Genomic DNA, 19,016 nt, shown 5'->3' on the forward strand with positions numbered 1-19,016 from the left:
GAAAGGTAGAACGCAGCACAGTGGGAGAGGGCTTGTTTTTAGCTCCGGTTCAAATAAAGTCCGTCTAAACGAAGAAGACAGAGCGATCTGTTGCAATGTTTGTTTTCCATTCTGGAGGAGCTGAGGAATTGAGCAGTAAAGAACCGTGCGCCTAATAATATGCAAGATAGTGTAGCTTTCGTTTTGCTTTTGTTGCGTGCTGTTTTCATTTGCATATTCTTTGGATAGGATAATTAATTTGGTTTGATGGTTTCATTGTTTTGGTTTGATTTATTGTATGATCATTTTTGTTGAGTAAGACGCTTTATTTTCCTGAACGTTGTCATACTTTTCTTAAGCTGGTGTGACGCAATGTCTTTATAAGAGTGCATTTATTTAAAATTTATATTTATTAAGTGTTATATGATCCTTTATTCGCTTGTCCGAAATGAATCATATTGAAATTTGTCAGTGTTAACACTCTCTTAGCTGTTCAAGGCCATTCTACACCTCCAAGAATACCCATTTTGACAGACTTCCTAATCACGGATGACAAAAAAACGTCTTTCCCCATTCCAAAACAACGTCCCACAGCAATGATCCGCTTTGCGCGGTGATCGACCACCGCCGAAGACCACAAACTGGTTCCCGGTGTGTTCGCCGGTCATTCTCTTTCTTCCCTCTAGCTGAGCCAATGCCCCTTGTCCAATGGTTTTTGCCTGCCCATCCACGGACACTAATAGCTCATAAATTTATCATCGCACATATCGCGCGAACTCGCGCACGTTGTCTGCGCACGGTTTCTGTTCGCTTGCCATTTGGTTTTGGTATTCGCAGCCGTGCCGAAGCACCCACCAACGGGACCAACGGGTGTATTGACGACATCGGGACGGGCAAACAAAACACGCGACTGGCCGAGGAAAGCTTTCGCTGAGCCAGAGAGGAGCGAAGCAAAAGCGGGCGAGAACGTCCGAACGACCGAGAATGTGTGTGCATAAATCTTAAGCTATTTAACTTAAAACCACCAAACACCCGGCGACGATCGGTACTCGGTTCAGCAGCCCCGGGCGCTTGCTTTTTGCCGCGAGCCTTGGCTGCTAGTTTGTACGCGTTGCTGGTTGCTGTTTTATTGGCGCGATGCTTCTCTCTTCTGCTCGTGCCGTAGCAGCAAGTGTTGACCGGCAGGCAGCACATCAGCAGGACCGGGCCCGAGCTTGCTTGTTCCTTCCTTGCCGCGCGACGCTCATTATCGCCGGTTAATCATAATCCGCTGGGGCTGGCGGGATCCGGACAATCTTGCCAACACGGTCATCGGCGGTACATATCGTTTGGGTGTATCATCGTGTACGCGGGGAGAAACACCAAAAAAAAAAGTAGAAAGAATATCGAGGGTCATGGTTAGAGCGGTAGTAAACCAGTTTCTCCACTCAAACGCAGCAAACGAAGGGGCACAGGTTGAGCAGTTTCGCTTGTTGCATTGCAGTACACCCTCGCTTTGTGGCGGGAGAGTGTCGTACACGGTGGACACATGAAGTACCAGCAGGAAGTCAGATTATTAAAGTACTGCACTTTTAGGATTCTAAAAAAATGGTAACAATAATATGATTCTTTAAAAAGTACAGTTTAAGTACTTCAACAAGTACAGTTGCTTTGATCGTATTATTTTGTGTAGTAAGATCGCCCTACCAATGTACTTGTATTCTAAAATTTTTGAGTCCTTAAAACCAGGTAAGATGGTGCCGTACCAAGCGTCGTGACTCACATAAGGAAGAATGCGAGTTTGATTCCCGAATCTGCATGTCAAATCTTCTTGAACTAGTTCAAATTTTCACATTCGCCCAAATTTAGTTTGGATCAAAAAGGCTTTGTGATAACCGTTGAAAATTGTATGAATCATAGTCATACAATTTAATTTAAATAAGCTAGAGTATTTGTAATACTTTGATATCGTACACGTATTTTAAAATAAAATTATTTTATTCAAATGAATCTCCCAAAACAAAAGATTAAGCAAAAGATTGTTTGTAACCAATCTTCATCCCTTTTGGCTGAAAAATAAAAAAAGAATCGTGCGTCGGCCGGGAATCGAACCCGGATCAACTGCTTGGAAGGCAACTATGCTGACCATTACACCACCGACGCACACGCTTTCCAGTGCGCCAATTGCAATCCACAATCGCTCCAGCAGCAGCTTTCCAAACGCGCACTCAGTACACAGCACCAAACAACGTTAGAGAAGAAAACACACATAATTGGACACACATGCATACACACGCCACCGGGGCGTGTTGCCAAAAGATCGGTACACACAGCCTCGCGGTCAATTACGGAGCGATAAATCTGTCCGTGTGCCTGTGTGTGTGCGTGCGCGGGATGGTGTTGTGGCCTCTATAGCACAAACGAAAACAAACCACTTTACAGCAGGGCGGGCGCGCACTGGAAGGGAGAGAAAATAAAGAGTAGTTACACTTTTTTCCCCACTTACTGCGGATCCGCATGTGTGTGCGAGTGTGTGTTGGGGGTAGTATTTTATTTTACAATTTTTCGGTCTTTGATCCAAAAAAAGGCATGTAAGAGGCTGTGTAATTTGGCACCAAACACCCATGAGTGACGGTTGGCTATGGGTGGGGGTGCACAGTACACAGCAATAGCAGAGCAAACAGGGCACACGAGTACGAATGCATCTGATGTTGTTACAATTCGGGTTTTTATCGCTCAACACTCCATAAATCATGCCCTTCGCTTGGCTGCTGGGGGTTGGAGTGGGGGTGGCCGGGTTTAGAAGAAAGCGCTTCCAGAGTCGTGTGCAAGTGAGTGCTGAGAGTGTGGATTGCGGAACTCGAATTTGAAAAATCTCCCATCGAGTGGAAGGGTGTAATGGAAAGTGGTCTATTTTTAGAAGGTATTAGAGCGGTCGTAGAATGACAACGATTAGGATGTATTTTTTTAAAACAGATGAATGAAAGAATAGTGGTAAATTGAGTGTAACTTTGAAGTACCTTTCAAAAAACCACACAATCAACTCGAATGAATGACACCGCCCGTTCCCAAGTGGTCAACGAAACCATAACACTTTCTTTAGATTGTTCTTCTTTGGTTCTGTGGTTAGGCATTGGAGTGAATTTGGAATGCTGAAACCGAGATACGGTTGGTTGTTGTTTTTCTTTCTTTTTTGGACGTCCTGTCCAGCATCCAGTGTACCTTCGGTTGCGGCTGTCATGTTTCAATTAGGCAAATTTATTTATCACCAAGTCCCCGGGAGTCAACTGTGCAAATTCCAACCGCCTCCTCTCCGTGACCGGGGAGCATTAATATATAGCTACACACACATACACACACACAAACACACACAAATATGAATATGAATATCTGTTGCGCCGGAGTCCTGCGGTCGGCGTGGGGTACGTGTCTGTGTGAGATTTTTGTTTATGTTTTAAAATGTTTGTCCGCCGCTGCTCTCAACATGATGTGATATTCCGTTTTTATCCCCCCAAACGAGTGAGTGTTTTGGGGGAAGTAGGGTGGAGAGCCAAACCGGGTGGGCATAGCGGCATTGGCATTAGCATAACCGAGAACAAATCGATTCCAAATGTCCGTCCAAATCGAACGAACGAATGCGCGCGCGAGAGAAGGCTGTACAAAAAGTCGAAGAAAAAGAACACGACCCCCTCGAGGTCACCAATAGGCAAAAAAAAAAAACGCTGCACAGAATGGAAACAAAAAACCACTCCTCCACCACGGGAGAGTATCCGATGATAAACTGGTTTTAGTTAGGCGTTGGTGCTTGTTTTTTTATTTACAGCTCTTATTTGTTTAATAAACGCTGTCACACGCATCGCGCCTGACGACAAATCTGTAATCGGGTGTGTAATTGAGCCGTACAGTCCCCCTCCCTCCCTCCCCGTAGCCTTCCCCTATGCTCCACTGGTGGCTGTCAAAATATGGCCATCACCGCCCCACGGAGGAGAAGCGAGTGAGTGGTTGGTCTGCTGCTGCTGCTGCTGCTGCACAAACATGTGTAACTTTTAGCAGTATCAGCTAACCCCCCAAAACGTTATCCCTTCTGCACCCTTTCCGGGCGGACTATCGAGCAACCAGTTGCTTGCGAGGTTTTTTTTTCTGGGGAGAAGAGTTTGAAGAGATTGGAGGAGTGTGTGCGCTCATGTTTCGTCTCACTCGAAAGCCTGCTTGGATGAGTGTTCTCTCGGCTGCGATGATAGCTTGTTAATGAGCTGTTTTATTTCTGCAAAGCAGTCGCGTATTAAAAAGGCATCGTTAGTTTCATTGTAATAATGAACAACAGTTTAAGAATCACTCGTTAATGTTGTGCATACCGAGAACATTGGGTACTGTATGTGTCACTTGCTGCATGTTTTCAATCCCAGGAAGTAAGCTCGTTTCTCCGGACCTAGTTTGCATCCTTTGAAACGCTGCCACAGCCCACTGGCAATGATTTTAAAACAATGAATTTACGCAATGAAATGAATACCAGTTCCCAAAAACCAACGCACACACGCACACACGCACAATCACAGTGAAGCACTCACTAGTGGGACGCTTTATAAAATCAAGCACGTGTAACAATGATTGGAGCTCTGTTAAACAATCTCCGCACTGACAGGCCATGGATGGAAGGTCTCCCTCTTTGGGTTGGGCGCATTTCATCCTGGGAATTGTAACCCACGATTTTGGGGCTTGCTCTTCTGGAAGTCCCTGAGTGTGTGTGTGTGTGTGTGTGTGTGTGTGTGTGTGTGTGTGTGTGTGTGTGTGTGTGTGTGTGCTTTGGTGCGATGGGTCGTTGGGTGTAAAAATGTGTACCAAAACCCTCCAAGGCCCACCCAGAGAATCGATGAGCTACTCCAGTTCCATCCATTAGCTCCATCTAATGGTGGGGGAAGCCCCTCCCCTCTTCCATTTAGCAGGCGAGCCGAGGGCCGCGTTGCAGTTGATTATGTTTGAAAACATTAATCAAATCGACTTGCTCGGGCGCGGAGTTGATGCGGGCTGCGGAAGTTCTGGGCGTTTTGTGTAACTGTTTGTACACGGGATGTCAACAGGCAGTCGGGGTGGTGGGATGTTCCGGTTAGCGAAGGGGGGAGACGATCAGAAATCAGCACCATAACGCAGGACAGCAGTCCGCGGGTAAATGGTGACTTCCCGTTACCGCCCTCTTTCCTGTTGTCTCCATGCTCACTTTAACACCAGTCCTGTGTGCTAATCCTTTGTTCACTGGTCGAAGGTACTCCTTAGCAGGGTCCTCCCAGGGCTAGAGGGGTTTGTTGTCTTTGCTGATGTTAGTAGAAGAGAGAGAGAGAGAGAGCGGGTGAGTGTTGTGGATTGTGCCAGCGATGGCAGCGAAGCGACGATTCGAAGCTAATTAATTTATTAGGTTATTGATTGGGTCGTTGAGCGATGACTTCCCCCCGGGGGCGGTGGGGAAGTGGAGGCGGGCAAGCTCATCTCAAACAGGCACGGGAGGCAGCGCAGCAATGTCTCAATTCCGTAACCTTTATCACTGCTGCCAAACTGCCTTGGGCGAGGGTGGTTTGTAATGTCCGGCGCCTGTCAGTGTGCCAGAGACAGCAATGCTTCTCGTGATCGTCTTTGTGTTCGGCAAACTGAAGTGCATTCCAGATTGCATGCAGGAGAAGCTGTGCAGTAAAAAAAAAGGCGTTTACATTCTTAAATATCTCTGCTACGTTCTGTGTGAATCTGTGCAATGTTCAATTGGTGCTCGACTGTACCTCTTCTACTGTCCACCGTCCATCCTTCCACTGCGCCTCGATCTGGCTGTGATATCGATACGTCTTAATCATCGTTGCACCTCGTTCGTCCCCCTCCCCCTCCCAGGCAGGCGTGATGCATTGTGCATTCGAAGCTCGGAATAGCAGATTGTTTGCATAATTGATAGGCATAACTATTAAACAAACAGCCCGGTTTTTGACTACCATTAGACAGGGGGAGGTGTGTCGGTGTGATGACTCCCAGGGCTGGCAGTGTGAATCTATTGGAGCATTCAGCGTGCGGTAGGATGCGGAAAGACAGGATGCTTTGACAGGATGAAACGCAATCACTCTCGTTGGTTGTAGTTTAGTGATATCGATGTTATTAGTGTTGCTGTTGCGGGTGGCATTTGTAGGATGTTATTCAGGTAAAAGCTTGTTCCAGAAGGCAGAATGGAATCAGCAGAATGTAATTTAATTTAAGCTTACAGTAGCTAACTCTCCCATGAAGGTATGATTTGGTGGTATTGGTGGATTTGGCTGGTGGTAAGAAGCTGTTGTTATATTACTTGAAATTGCCATTACCATATTATACATTTAAGCGAATCAATCTCGATCACACTGTCCAATCCAAACTTCACGCTTCATACACAAGGAGCGGTGCACAAGATCGAGATAACCTTTAACATCCCGTCGCCGACACAGTTCGGGAGTGGAAACAATTAAAGCATAGCGATTGTATTGGTAAAGGTGCGTATCGGGAGGAAGGAAAGGCGAAGCGTTAAATAGCGAAATCGAAGGTAATTAGTATGTTTCGCAACCGTTTCTTATCACTATCAATCAGCTAGTTGGGGGTTGATTATGTTGTTCACCAATCCGCGACACGGTGTGGATGGATGGATAATTATTGTTTGTCGTTTTCGGGTGTGATGGATTCGTGTGAGAAGATATTCGTTGCGCTGTGAGGTTGAATGTGTTTAAGACAGAGTTGTTGGTTGGGAAACTAATACACAAAATATGGTACAACTTATAACGATAATATAAATAAGAATTATATTAAACATTTATCATTGATCAAGAAATGTAAGATTAAAGACATATAAGACGTTACAGATGAGCTAGATATTTTGGTCCAATCCTCGCTTAAATCCATAACAGTAATGATTTATGATTTTAATGCATTAATCTAATAACATTACTCATTCATATTTGAAAGAATGAATGAAGTTCAACTGATAAGCGAAACAAGATAAGGAATGTGAAGAGCAGTGTGGACCAGATGGCCAGCAACCTGGAGCAAACTAGCGGCCCTTCTTCACATCTGTTTCCGTAGTGTAGCGGTTATCACGTCTGCTTCACACGCAGAAGGTCCCCGGTTCGAACCCGGGCGGAAACAAGAGAGTGTTCTTTTTTCCTCTCCTTCCTCAACAACTCTGAGTGACTTTTCAAGTGAGAAAGCAATTTCTGTGTGTAGTAGAGTTCTAATAGAACTATTATCTTTCCTTTTCTAAGTACCTCTGTCTTCTGCTGTAATATAACAAACTTTTGACTTCAATGCCGCCCCGGCAGATCGGCTTCAAGGGTGGGATTTATTTAATTACAGCCGTAATAATAAACTTGCTCGCTCTTACCCACCCTTTTGGGTTTGCAACTGCCACCCGGGTTCCCCCGGAAGTAATTGTTCCACGATCATCTCCCATTTTCTGGAAGCTTACTGGACAAGGCCCGGGTGGAGCAGTCAGTTCTTGGAGTATACTTTCGCCCTCAATGAAGATGTCCGGATATTGGGGTTTGTGTGTGTTCATCCGGCGCTTACCATCTCGCTAGCCCGAGGGCATTTCAAGAAGAGGTCAAGACATAGCTGGAGCGACTATTTCACGTCCTTTCCGCTAAGATGCATCCATTTGCATCTTGCATCCGTATCGTGTGAGCGTGCAGCAGTACAAAGGTTGATTGGAGAGGTTGCGCCGACCGGGACGTGAGGAGGACATAAACGGGTAAAACGGGTTTTCAGCTGAACCCTGCGGAGGTGCCAAGACGGGCGCTAGGAAAGGGCTCGGGGATTGGTTTAAATTCTGGAATTCTTCGAACTTGTCCAATGGGAAGTTTATGAGCCCGGGCGAGGTTCTGGCTCATCGTACGAGACATTCGTGGCGGTGGACGGATTCGCAAAGGCACGGGAAGTGAGGAGGTGAGTGCAAAACTATGCACAACATCGAACGTCGGGAATCAAGTGTATGGTGTACTGCTGCTGCTGTTGCTCGAGCGCCTAGGATCAAGAGGAACGAAGCGAATGGTTTCTTGAGTTGGTTGCCGAGATAACTTCTTCAGGGCTCGGAGCGCTTCGCTTGGGCGCAGCAGTACTGTCAAAAAGGGGGTGTAAGGTGAACGCGTTGGTTCGCTCCAATCCCCTCCCTTTCTAACAGATCGTCTGCATACTTGATAACTTCTGATTTTGTTCCACCCGGGGTTTCGTATTTGCTCCTGTGGCGATAGAACCGCATCGTACAGCAGCGCCGCGGAATGTGTACCGTTCCAGCGAGACCCCAACAGTCTGCCCGGCGTGGATGTGTCTTGTGGAATTCAGGATACACACGGTCCTGCCGTCGCCCAGTACCGTGCGACAGAGGGTATTACTGGTGCAGTACATGCGCTGACAGCCGTATCTCGCCGTAGCTGATAAGATTTCTGTGTGTTCCCGGTAGGTCCAATCTATGAAGCTCGAGATAGGAGCGTTTGTGCGTCTTCGATGCTATCCGGGGCTATCGTTGGTCGGTGGAAACTTGCTTCAAGAATGGACTGCTGCTCTGGGAAACTATTTTGCCGCCGCTCCGAAGTGAGTGAGTGTTGTGAAATCAGAGCGTACGATATGTGCTGTTGGTAATTAATATCTTGCTTAGAATTTGCGATTCCAAAAGGGCGTGGGAAAGCTAAGGGAGCTTCGTTTTGATCTTCGCTACGATGTTGTTTCTCAAAACGATGAATAATAAGTCATTGGGGCTATCTAAATGGCATAGCGTTGACGGAAATTCTATAAACGCCTGAAAGTATGCAATACTCTTATCTAAATTGATGTTTTAAAACGAAATAACTATTGCAAACACTATTTTTTGCTATTGAGAGCTGTACTTGCAACAGAAAATGAATGAACATCGCAGCATCTTCTCCTTATCCCACAGAGCGATCCATTTTCCCCGTTAAATAAGACTCCTTACACAATTCCATTCCAGTCTCAACGGCATCTCAACTTCTCCATCAAGCGAGCAACTCAGCAGGTACTCAACGCGCTTCCTAACGCGAGGAGAAAGCAAAGCTGCCTGTGGCTCAATGCGAGAGAACTTTCCCTCAATCGACTCCACCACCGTACCAGGGTAGCAGGAAAGTGAAGGATTCCTGCCTGCCTTTCGAGCCACCGACACCGACAAAGCAAAGCCTTACTCTTTTGTTCGCCGAGCAGCAAAGCAGAAGCAGCAGAGCGTTCGAGAACGAGTTCGCATGAATCTGGTTGGGTGCGAGAAAAATCAATATGACAGTACCACTACCACTACCCGGAAAAAAAACGGGGAATGTGTTTCGAATGTTTTTGGGTGAAATTTTGTCACTCTTTACGCGCGGAGATCTTGTGTCTGGTGGGTGGCAAGAAGGGAAGGGATAAATAGCAACCGTTAAAACATAGTCTGCACAACTGGCCCCACACGGGAAGGAAAATACGAGCCCTTTTTCTTCTTCAAATGGGCAGAGAAAACACACCTTAAAATGGGGAAGGGCATTTACCGGCAGCAGCAGCAGCAGCAGCATGGAAAGTACCCCGTAGGTGCAATAAATCATGACGGTCTTGCTTAAGCGAGGGAGCGCAGTGCGGGGATGGTAAAATTATTGGCGAATGGTTACAAGTTGATCGTTGGATTAGACTGTAACACCGATACGGTAACACAGCACAGAAAAACACACCAACGAACGAAACCTTTTAATGCGTGCGTGTGTGTAAAGGAAGGCACACGTGAGGTGGTCGTTTTCGGTTTTATGTTCGTACTGTTTAATGAGATAGTATGTAAGCCTGGAGGGGGGGGGGGGCGATGGGAAAACGGGGAAGATAGGAGAATGGATTTGAGTAATCGAGGACCCAAGCGGAACCAGCTGATTAAATATTAATTTTTCACCTTCCACACATGCTCCTCGTGCCGTGCCGTGATCTCGACACTTCGAGATGGGATTTGTATGTTGTGGTTTTCGTTGCGAAAGACATTACACGGGGCATGTGTATCGCGTTAGTGGGTGGGTCATTTGTTGTGGAAGTGGAAGAATTGTATATGAAATGTAGATAATATTAATATTTAAACTGATAACGGTTAGTATTACACTAACATAAAACCAATCATTTAGCCAACCATTAGCACAACAAGCAACATGAAATACTACCTTCACCGTTCTACGCTTCCAACACACTCACACATTCGCATCAAAAGTTAATATTAGGAAGTCCTTGGGCGATGCTACGGCCACCATCATCAACACCACCATGTTTCATCGATGTAAACAAATCGCATTTATTTTTAAACCATCACAACTCATTACACCACCACCATTGGGCATAGCGCTCCAGTTTTTTACTGGCTTTGCCGTTTCGATCGCGTGTGCGCTGCCGCGCAATTTTAAACCCCAACAAGAAACGGCCCAATTAAAGTGTCCCGAAAAACCCAAACTCTCACGCACGCCTGGAAATGGGGCCTGGGGGTGGGCTGGTTTGGCCGCTTTTCCCTATTTTCCAAACACGACTGGACGCTGCTACCGCCACTAGACTAAACACGCGCTCCATTTTATAATTAGGCTATAATTCATTTCCCCACTACTAAGAGAACGGTAGTTCTAGGGAGCTAAACCAGAGGGCAGAGTTCGATTGTGTATTTTGATGCGATTCTTTGTACATTCCCAAGCGAAAGCGCAACAAAGCGGCCGGCCAATTGGCGGCAATTCTTTTGCCGCTTTGCCGCGGTTGAAAGGATTGTTTTTCAAACTACAGACAAAAACATTCGTAAATGAAATCGGCTTGTGATACTTAATCGGTACGCGTTGTTTGTCTTGGCAGGGGGTTATGTGGAGACATGTTTTGAAATGTAGATATAGGTGAGGTTAGTGATTGTTTGCCCTACTTCTAGCCAGATATCGTGCCAGCTGCAGTTGAACAAATGCTCGTTGCCCAACAAATGATTCTGGGTTGGATCTCTTAAAAAGCGGCTTACTAGAGATGCGGCAGCTTACTGCTGCTGTAGCTCGATCGTTGTGTGTGTGCATGACAATGGCTCGCGCAAGAGAACTTTTGCTATTTGCTGCCTGTCTGCTGTCGGTGAGTAAAATGTGAGACTTTAGAAGATACGAGTTCTTTATACAAAAATGATCTGCTTTCCCGCCAGATGACGTTCGTCGCAGCAAAACCCGACTTTGGCGTTGATGTGATGATCCGGGGCAGTGTAGCGGTGCAAGGTACGGCCGTCATGATCGAGCAGCGGTTGAGCGAGCTGACAAAACACATGAGCTTTTCGCTTGTCTCGTCCTACGGCTTGCTGAGCGATTTGCGCACCCAGATGGACCTGCTGGCGCGCAAGGTGGCTACCATTGGGACGACCTTTGCAACTGCGTTGAACCAGGCCAGTATAAGCAACAGCAACGTCACTGCTACCTTCCATCCCGTCTTGCTCTCCCTCGCGCGTCTGCAAACACTACAGGTGGACGAATTACCTCCAATTCTGGCTGAAATCGAAAAACTCGTCAAACTATCGATCAAGCTAGAGCTGCAGGACTCATTCAAGACGCTGCAAAGCTCAGTGCAACTTATGGTCGGAGCGGTAGTGCAGCTAACCGCAGCCGTTGTTGACAATCCGGTGAGCATAGATGTGTCCATCGTCAATATGGTAACTCGAGTGGCTTCGATGTTGCGAGCAAACACTGTTCCGCTAAACTACACGATCGCTTCGACGGGTGAGAATATTCGAGCGGCTGATGCATTCCTCGGAAGGCTGTCCAGGTCGGTACAGACCACAACGAAAACGGTTGGAAATGATTTTAAAAGCTTTATGGATGATGTGGAGCAATTGCAAGACACGACGCTGCAAGCATTGGGCTGCACCAAGCAAGAGATCAGTGGTCTCGGCGCATCGGTTGAACCCTTGCTGGCAATACTATGCGCCGGCTCGGGCCCGTGCGATATTCGGACTACGGTTGCAAAAATTCTGCAATTGCAGTCGGATGACCAAGATGAAGTGGCCCTCACGGTGAGGGAACAGTTCAGCAAGTTAACCCCGTACGAAACCATCCTAACATCGGTCGCATCTGTCACGTTCAGTCGAGCCTATGAGCTCGGTTTGTATCTTGCCGACGTGACGGCTATGAAGGGACCGTACGGCCTGTACTGTTTGAACAAGTACGCCAGCGTGGTGGAACAGCTTCTACCGCGCGTAAGGGATGGTTTCATAGTGTGCTATCGGCAGGAGCACACGCGACTACGAACGCTCCGCACCAGCCTGCTCAACATGTACGCGACGTTCGTGTACGATTTCGAGGATCTGTTCGATCAGCTACAGCTCTGCACTGGGGAGTCGGGCAATTTTTCATGCGTAACTGCTGTGAACGGTCTCTACACACAGTTGGTGGAGCAAATGAAGAAAAAACTGAAGCTAATGAAGTCGTTTCTGGTGGCGGAGACAACTAGTAGCGCCCGTCGGCTGCTGCTGTGCGGTACGGAAGCCTCCCTAGCTGTCGCGAACGATCGGGCGCAGCTATGGAGCGAAATTGGAAAGTGTCGACAGAATGGGCCGTCTTACAATGTGCCAATGATGGAGGCTTGAGATGTTTGGAGGGAATATGATGTTTTATGATATAATATAAATAAAGTTTTGTGAAAAAAGATAGCGTTTGTTTATTATATTGAGTTATTCCAGTTCAATTAGTTCATTAGTCACTGAAAGCCAAGCCCACAAATGGGTACAGGCAGGCCTTGACCGACAGCGGTTGTTGAGCCAAAGAAGAAGAAGAAGAATTTCTGTTCAATGATATTTAATGCCGGTCTCGTAGTACAGTCGTCAACTCGTACGACTTAACAACATGCCCGTCATGGGTTCAAGCCCCAAATGGACCGTGCCGCCAAGCGTAGGACTGACTATCTTGCTATGGGGGGATCAATACAGGGTTTCGAATCATATAAGGGAATAGTTCAATCACTTAGGGGAATGTTGCAAATCGGTAGGGGAATGTTGCAAGCAAGCTGTGGATGTTTGCAATCACTTAGGGGAGTTTTGCAATCGATTAGGGGAATGTTGCAATCGTACTGTGGAGCTGTCATCAGACTGTGGGTGCCGGTGTAAAAAACTACGAATTGCTACCAATGATGTTTTTTTTTAAAACATCGTTTGAAGTTGTTTTCGTGTGGGATTCTGCTGTACACATGATAAACTAAATAAATCCTGCTGCGGAGCCATAATTAAACATGATAAGTTAGTAAGATTGACGAAAATATTTTAAGGTATTTACAGCGGCACCCACAGTCTGATGACAGCTCCACAGTACGCTTGCAACATTCCCCTAATCGATTGCAAAACTCCCCTAAGTGATTGCAAACATCCACAGCTTGCATGCAATATTCCCCTACCGATTTGCAACATTCCCCTAAGTGATTGAACTATTCCCTTATATGATTCGAACCCCTGTAAGTCACTGAAAGCCAAACCCACAAGTAGTGTGGTACAGGCAGGTCTTGATCGGCAACGGTTGTTGAGCCAAAAGAAGAAGAAGAAGATATTTAATGCGATGACGATGGTGATCTATTGTATTGATCAGGCTTGACTGACACTTTTATTGTTGTGTCCAAAAAAAATCTACTAAACCTTAAAATACTTAAAATATAGTAATAAAACTATAAAGCTGTATCTTATGCCGCTTTCGTATATCCCATCAATCGATTGTTTCCTATTGTTCTTCTTTCTTTTCAATACTGTCTTGCCACTTCCAGACAACAAAGAGAATGGAAAATTGTGTATACTCTTCAATTCTTCATCTTCTTTTTGCTACAACTACTGTTGTTGGTCAATGCCTGCGCCTGTGCCACTGCTGGGCTTTCAAAGACTTACTGATTGATTATACGTAGTAGGGTAGCCAGCCCTATGTATGGGGGGCATGGTCCATTCGAGGTTTGAACCCATGACGTGCATGTTATTATAAGTCGTACGAGTTGACGACTGCACCACCAGACTGAGCCATTATATTTATTATTTTGTTAATAATAAGAGAACAGCTTTAAAGAGCGAAAATTATGAGGGAATAACACAAAATCTGGGAACTCTTCTGGGTAGATTGGACAGCCGGGAGAATTTTTCCCTGTTTGTGCTATAAACCCACACAATTTATTTGATGCAAATAAAATGTATTCAAAGAATCAATCGATAATTCCTGCATTGTAAAACAATTTTATTAAACCATTTTTGTTTGCACAATCAATTAAGGCATCCTCTCGAGCACCTCAATTTTCACCAACGCATTGCTTAGCGTCCTCTATGTAGGTAGGTACCAGGTTGAGGAAAGTGAAGATATTCACGCGCGAAAAGCATAGTGCAATCCGGTTCAGACTGGCAGTCAGGGCCGATAAGAAGAAATTCGCAGCTCTGGTCAATTTAGCAGTATTACGCGCTGTCTTTAACTTGTTGTAGAATGAAGTGATCTGGAAAAAAAACGAAACAGATGAACAGGTTGGATAGCCATCAGATCACGAACTCGAAACCTTACCTTTGAGAGACAGTCACTCTTGGTACATTCCGCTGTGCAGGGTTTCAAGTTATTCCACATGTCCTCTACGTCGTACGACACCATCAGTGCGTACGTTTCCATTAGCTCTTCCAACTTTTGCAACCTCGGTCGCTCCGTATCGAAACATTCGTTCAGCCGTATCCTTCCCAAGGGAAGCAGATCCGTCACAAGGGCAGCGTACTTGCTATGGCAGAACTCGGCATTGGCGCTTGATTCGAGGAGCTGCTGGGCGAGTTGTAAGGCTGGAGAGCTCACCTTTTTGGAGCTATCCGAGTAGTATATCAGGCTTACACCATTCGCGATCGATTGTCTGTTGCGTGAGCTTGCAATTTGAATGGATTGCTTCAGATCCTTCACAAACTGTGAACGGGTGGTCGTGAACGATAGCAGATCTGCTTTGAGCTTCAGGAACTTGTTCTGATCTTCTACGTCACCCTTTAGCTCGGTGCTCAGTCGTGTGCCGGTAGCGTTGAACAATTGTTCCACCGTGGAAAAGGATGTCTCAACAGCAGCTTCAAGCGTTGACAGTCGTCCGTTGAACGTGGCCGTGTCCTGTTGGAACTTATCGGGCAGAGGCTGTTCGTCCTGCTTGAAGGTAGCTATGAACGTGTCCGCCGTTTGGAAGTTCACTCCAACACGCTGGAACACATACACCAGCAGTGGTAGATGTGCCTTCGTGTTTCTCAACGCATTCACGAGCGGTCGCAGCAGACCGGCTGGAATGTCACCTACAGTGGAGACACTAAGAAGAGCCCCTCGCAACATGTCCGTCGTAACTTTTACATCGGGAAGAGCGCTTTCAATAAAGTCCAGTGCGGCCCAGAACTCACTGCTCACGTACAGACCCAGCTTGGAGGAAACATCCGAAACGAATGCATTGCCATTGCTGTTGTAAAACGTGACCAGCTCCGCATACTTATCTAACACTGCATTCAGCGTGTCGTTCACGTTGGAATTACTGCTTGTAGCGGTTAGCAGCTCTTCCGCGACGGCTTTCAACTTTCGCGAAAACTCGTCAGCAAAGTTGACTACCAGCAATCGTTTGGATTCACTGTTGGGTATTAACCCGCTCATCATTACGTTGAGTGTATCGTCAATCGATGCAGAAAGGCGGGACACATCCATAGCGCCCTGAACGACGGCGGACGTCTGCGGGACCTTGAAGGGAGTGCCAAACTCTGGATGACCGCTCACGAAGGCAAACTAAAGGGGAGGGAGAAAAGGCGTAGAATAAGAGTCAGGAACGTGGTCGGGAAGCGTGAAGTTGCAGTTGTCGTACCTGTGCCAGACAAAACGCCCAACAAATGTATCTCAGCGACTCCATTTCGTGGCTCACCAGGAAAAAAAACTACGACTATGCGGGTCGGGTGCAGTATCGCTCGTACTATTTAAAGCTTTCCAAGCGTCTTATGTGTGTCTATGAACTTGCAGTTGGGTAAACATCGCTCCCCAAAAAAAGGTCTTTGTTGTTTGTTGTAATGCTATTACCTAATAATCCGTTCTAACAGATCTGTATTTGTTAAGCGAAGTTGCTTTGGAAGTGTGGAGCTATCGCAATTGAAAAGTGATTTTAAGTATCGTTTCTGTATGTACAGCTGGTTTGAGTTACTTCGAAGCTTTCCAAACTTTTGCTTTAATGTCTCTGTTCTAGAAAATCATCTGGCAATTGAAAGAGAAGAAGAAAGGCGGCTCTCCACACTTTCGAGCCATACTCTGTGGGATCCCGTGATGAAACCATTTCGCCCATCTCGGCGTCAACTTTCCAGGGGCTCGCCACATCCAAGATGGCCCGCTATGAGCAGCCTATTAGATGTTTATCTGCAGTAGCTACCTTTTTACCGTGCAACTGTCTCCATCTCACTTACGTTGCTCTCACGCTCTCTCACTCACCATCATCATCCCAAGGACATGCGTCTCAGCTCATCTCCCCATTGCCTCCTCTGATCATCACTCACTATTTACCTAATCAATTTGAAAGTGGATACCGCTGATGCCGTCAGATATCACCCGACCAAACCTGTGCGCTGTGAGCGTGTGCTTGTGCTTGTGTGTGTCTGTCCCGCTCGGCTTTCGGTCATGATTCGCTGCCATTTTATGAGCATATAAATCGTCCGTTGAAAGGGGGCTCAATGGCTTGCCAGAGGGGGAGGGGGGGGGGAATAAGAGGGACTACGTGAGAGTGAAAGTATCCTCTCGGTGAAGGGAAACGCGAAAAGCGGATCATCCCGGACCCGCCCGAAGGGAAAGCAACAATAAGGGTGGCGCACGTGAAAGGAAACAATAAAAGGACCTTTGCTTCTTGAGCGAAAACCCATCAACACGGTCGTGCGAATGGGCTGGGAGAGTTTGGGAGGAAGACGGGTTTCGTTGTATGTGTGTCTGTGTGTGTGTGTGTGTGGTGCTGTTGAGGAAATTTCTCCATTTGTTCAGGGCGTTTCGCTTCCACTGATGTTGCAAATTTCACTACACCATCGCGTGATTTGGTAGAATATAAGCAGCAGCAGCAGCAGCAGCAGTGGCGCCAAGCGGTTGTTGTGTGTTTGTATAGCAACGCCGAATCTTCGGCTGCGCTTGGAGAGGTTCATTTGTATGCAGGATTGTTTGGTGTGCCGGATTGGAGGTAGTATATATGTGGGTTGATAAGTTGCTTTGATTGGCTGGTATTTTTCTGGCATTTTGAAGTACAAAACTCATACTTGATTATTGGGGCCCTTCAGGATTTTAGTCAGCTTGTTACATGGAGTTTGACAATTGGAGGCTGAAATCATGTAAACACTTCATACAAAACTACACACAAAACTAGCCTGCGATTTTCAGCCTAGATTATTTTAATCTCAAAGCATGAATTAGATTCGAGTACCTGCTCGAAAACTTGCAAAACAAGGTGGTGTTTTCATTTATCCAAAGGTGCATTAAATAGATCATGTGGTGGAATCTGGTATCAAAGTGTATGTAGTCCTGGTGGTCTCATAGCATGTTTTTTATAACCATATTTGAACGACTTTTTTGACAGTACAGGTGAAAACTTGTGCTCTAACAGGCTCTGGTAGCTTGACGAATACACGAAACACTGTTAAAATCATCATTCTGAAGCAGAAGCAATAATAATTACCCTTCTATATGCATATATACCTTGGGATAAGCACACCTGTGTGTATATGCCTATGAATGTAAGCCTACGAACTTAAAACGCATTGTTGGGACTTTTGATAAATCTCTTTTTTTCTTTTGTCACTACTTCACTTGTAGCAAATTCATTGCGACATCGAGAAAAGGCGTAAAAATCATTTCTATACCAAAATCTCTTGAGAGACCTCACTAGCTCTGCTCAAGATTCCATCGCACGCCGGGGGAGAAAATGAACGTTGCCTCCTACCAGTTACACCACAAAGTCAAGTAAGTTACGTTGCGTTATCTATCCATTTGATTAATATGTAACGCTGGTCTTTTCTTCCATAATGAATCATTCTACAAACTTTTCAATACCATCACCACGATAGCATGATTCCTCCTTCCATCCTGACCCGCTGGTAGGAAAAAGCAACAGTCAGTTCGGCCGAAGCGCTGGAAGCGCCCAAGAGAAGATTGAATAAGTCGGTGAAGGTGCAGGAGAGCGCAGAGACACAGGACACCCCACCGATGGCTTCTTATTTTGCAGCCATTCTCTTCTTCCGTCCCCCTTCTACTGCACGCCCGGCACGGAAAAGTGGCCACAAATTCACCACCAACTCACATCCTACGCGCAACAAAAAAAAAAAAAAACGGATGGCAACGCGAATCGGGCAGATTGGAACGGTGCTGGTGATACTGATTATGCTGCCCATGTACTTCGCGGGTGGTTGTGCCACAGGACGCCGTCAAGCATTCCTCTCGCCTCCACCGTTACCGTCGCTGGGATGGGGCAAACTTCCCCGGAACACGAGTGCGCGCTGCGGGAAATTGCTCTTTGCCACGGTGGAATTTATTCGCCGCTACACGAGAAGCTGAACCGGTAAGCCGAAAGGAGCGGCGCTTTAGGAGCATATTTTGTTCTCGTGCGCTAAAAGTACGTCCTTCAGCCTGGCCCTTTTGCTGACGTTCCGTCACATGTATAGCAGAAAAACCCCATCAAGAACCGTTGCTGCCGCTCGGTACGCGAGCTGCTCCTGTAACACCATCATCGTTCGGTTGACATTAGTCGATGTTTCCGCATCCGGCTGCTTGACTTTTCCCCACGCTGTTGGTTGTTTTGTGGATTGCGCTCCTCGTGTTTCTCTCCTTCCCAGAAGGGACACGCGCTCCTAACCTTTGCTTTCGCTTCCGCTCGCAAATCGGTTTTTATTTATTATATCTTCTAATAATCGAGTGGAATGTTGCTTATTGAGTGGGAGATGGCACACAAACAAGTGTAGAAGGACTTCAGAGCGAGAGAGATATAGATAGATAGAGAGACGGAAAATGTATACCACAGTGTGGAGCGGGAACGAACATACTACGCGGAAGCGACGCTAAGCCCTTGCCTCGGTGCGACTTACTGACTTG

At 46.4% G+C, this 19,016-nt stretch overlaps 1 protein-coding gene and 2 non-coding genes across 3 annotated transcripts; 2 read left to right on the top strand and 1 right to left on the bottom strand.

The window, feature by feature from the left end:
• Positions 1 to 2,049: 2,049 nt before the first annotated feature.
• Trnag-ucc lies at positions 2,050 to 2,121 on the bottom strand. Its single transcript has one exon. It is a non-coding gene; the product is annotated as a tRNA-Gly (tRNA).
• Positions 2,122 to 7,025: 4,904 nt separating this feature from the next.
• Trnav-cac lies at positions 7,026 to 7,098 on the top strand. Its single transcript has one exon. It is a non-coding gene; the product is annotated as a tRNA-Val (tRNA).
• A 3,582-nt stretch (positions 7,099 to 10,680) lies between these two features.
• LOC121593700 lies at positions 10,681 to 12,546 on the top strand. Its single transcript, XM_041916292.1, has 3 exons — positions 10,681 to 10,765; positions 10,859 to 11,046; positions 11,114 to 12,546. The coding sequence occupies exons 2-3, from the start codon at positions 10,948 to 10,950 to the stop codon at positions 12,542 to 12,544; spliced, it is 1,530 nt and encodes a 509-aa protein (XP_041772226.1). The 5' UTR covers positions 10,681 to 10,765; positions 10,859 to 10,947; the 3' UTR covers positions 12,545 to 12,546.
• The last annotated feature ends 6,470 nt before the right edge of the window (positions 12,547 to 19,016 follow it).

The sequence above is a fragment of the Anopheles merus genome, chromosome 2L, assembly GCF_017562075.2.
Source record: "Anopheles merus strain MAF chromosome 2L, AmerM5.1, whole genome shotgun sequence".
Taxonomy (NCBI): Eukaryota; Metazoa; Arthropoda; class Insecta; order Diptera; family Culicidae; genus Anopheles; species Anopheles merus.

Bases quoted from the DNA above. Each gene is read 5' to 3' on its own strand.
- LOC121593700 (XM_041916292.1), top strand. From the start codon at position 10,948: ATGCGGCAGCTTACTGCTGCTGTAGCTCGATCGTTGTGTGTGTGCATG. The intron at 11,047-11,113 runs GTGAGTAAAATG...CTTTCCCGCCAG, and splicing joins TTGCTGCCTGTCTGCTGTCG to ATGACGTTCGTCGCAGCAAA.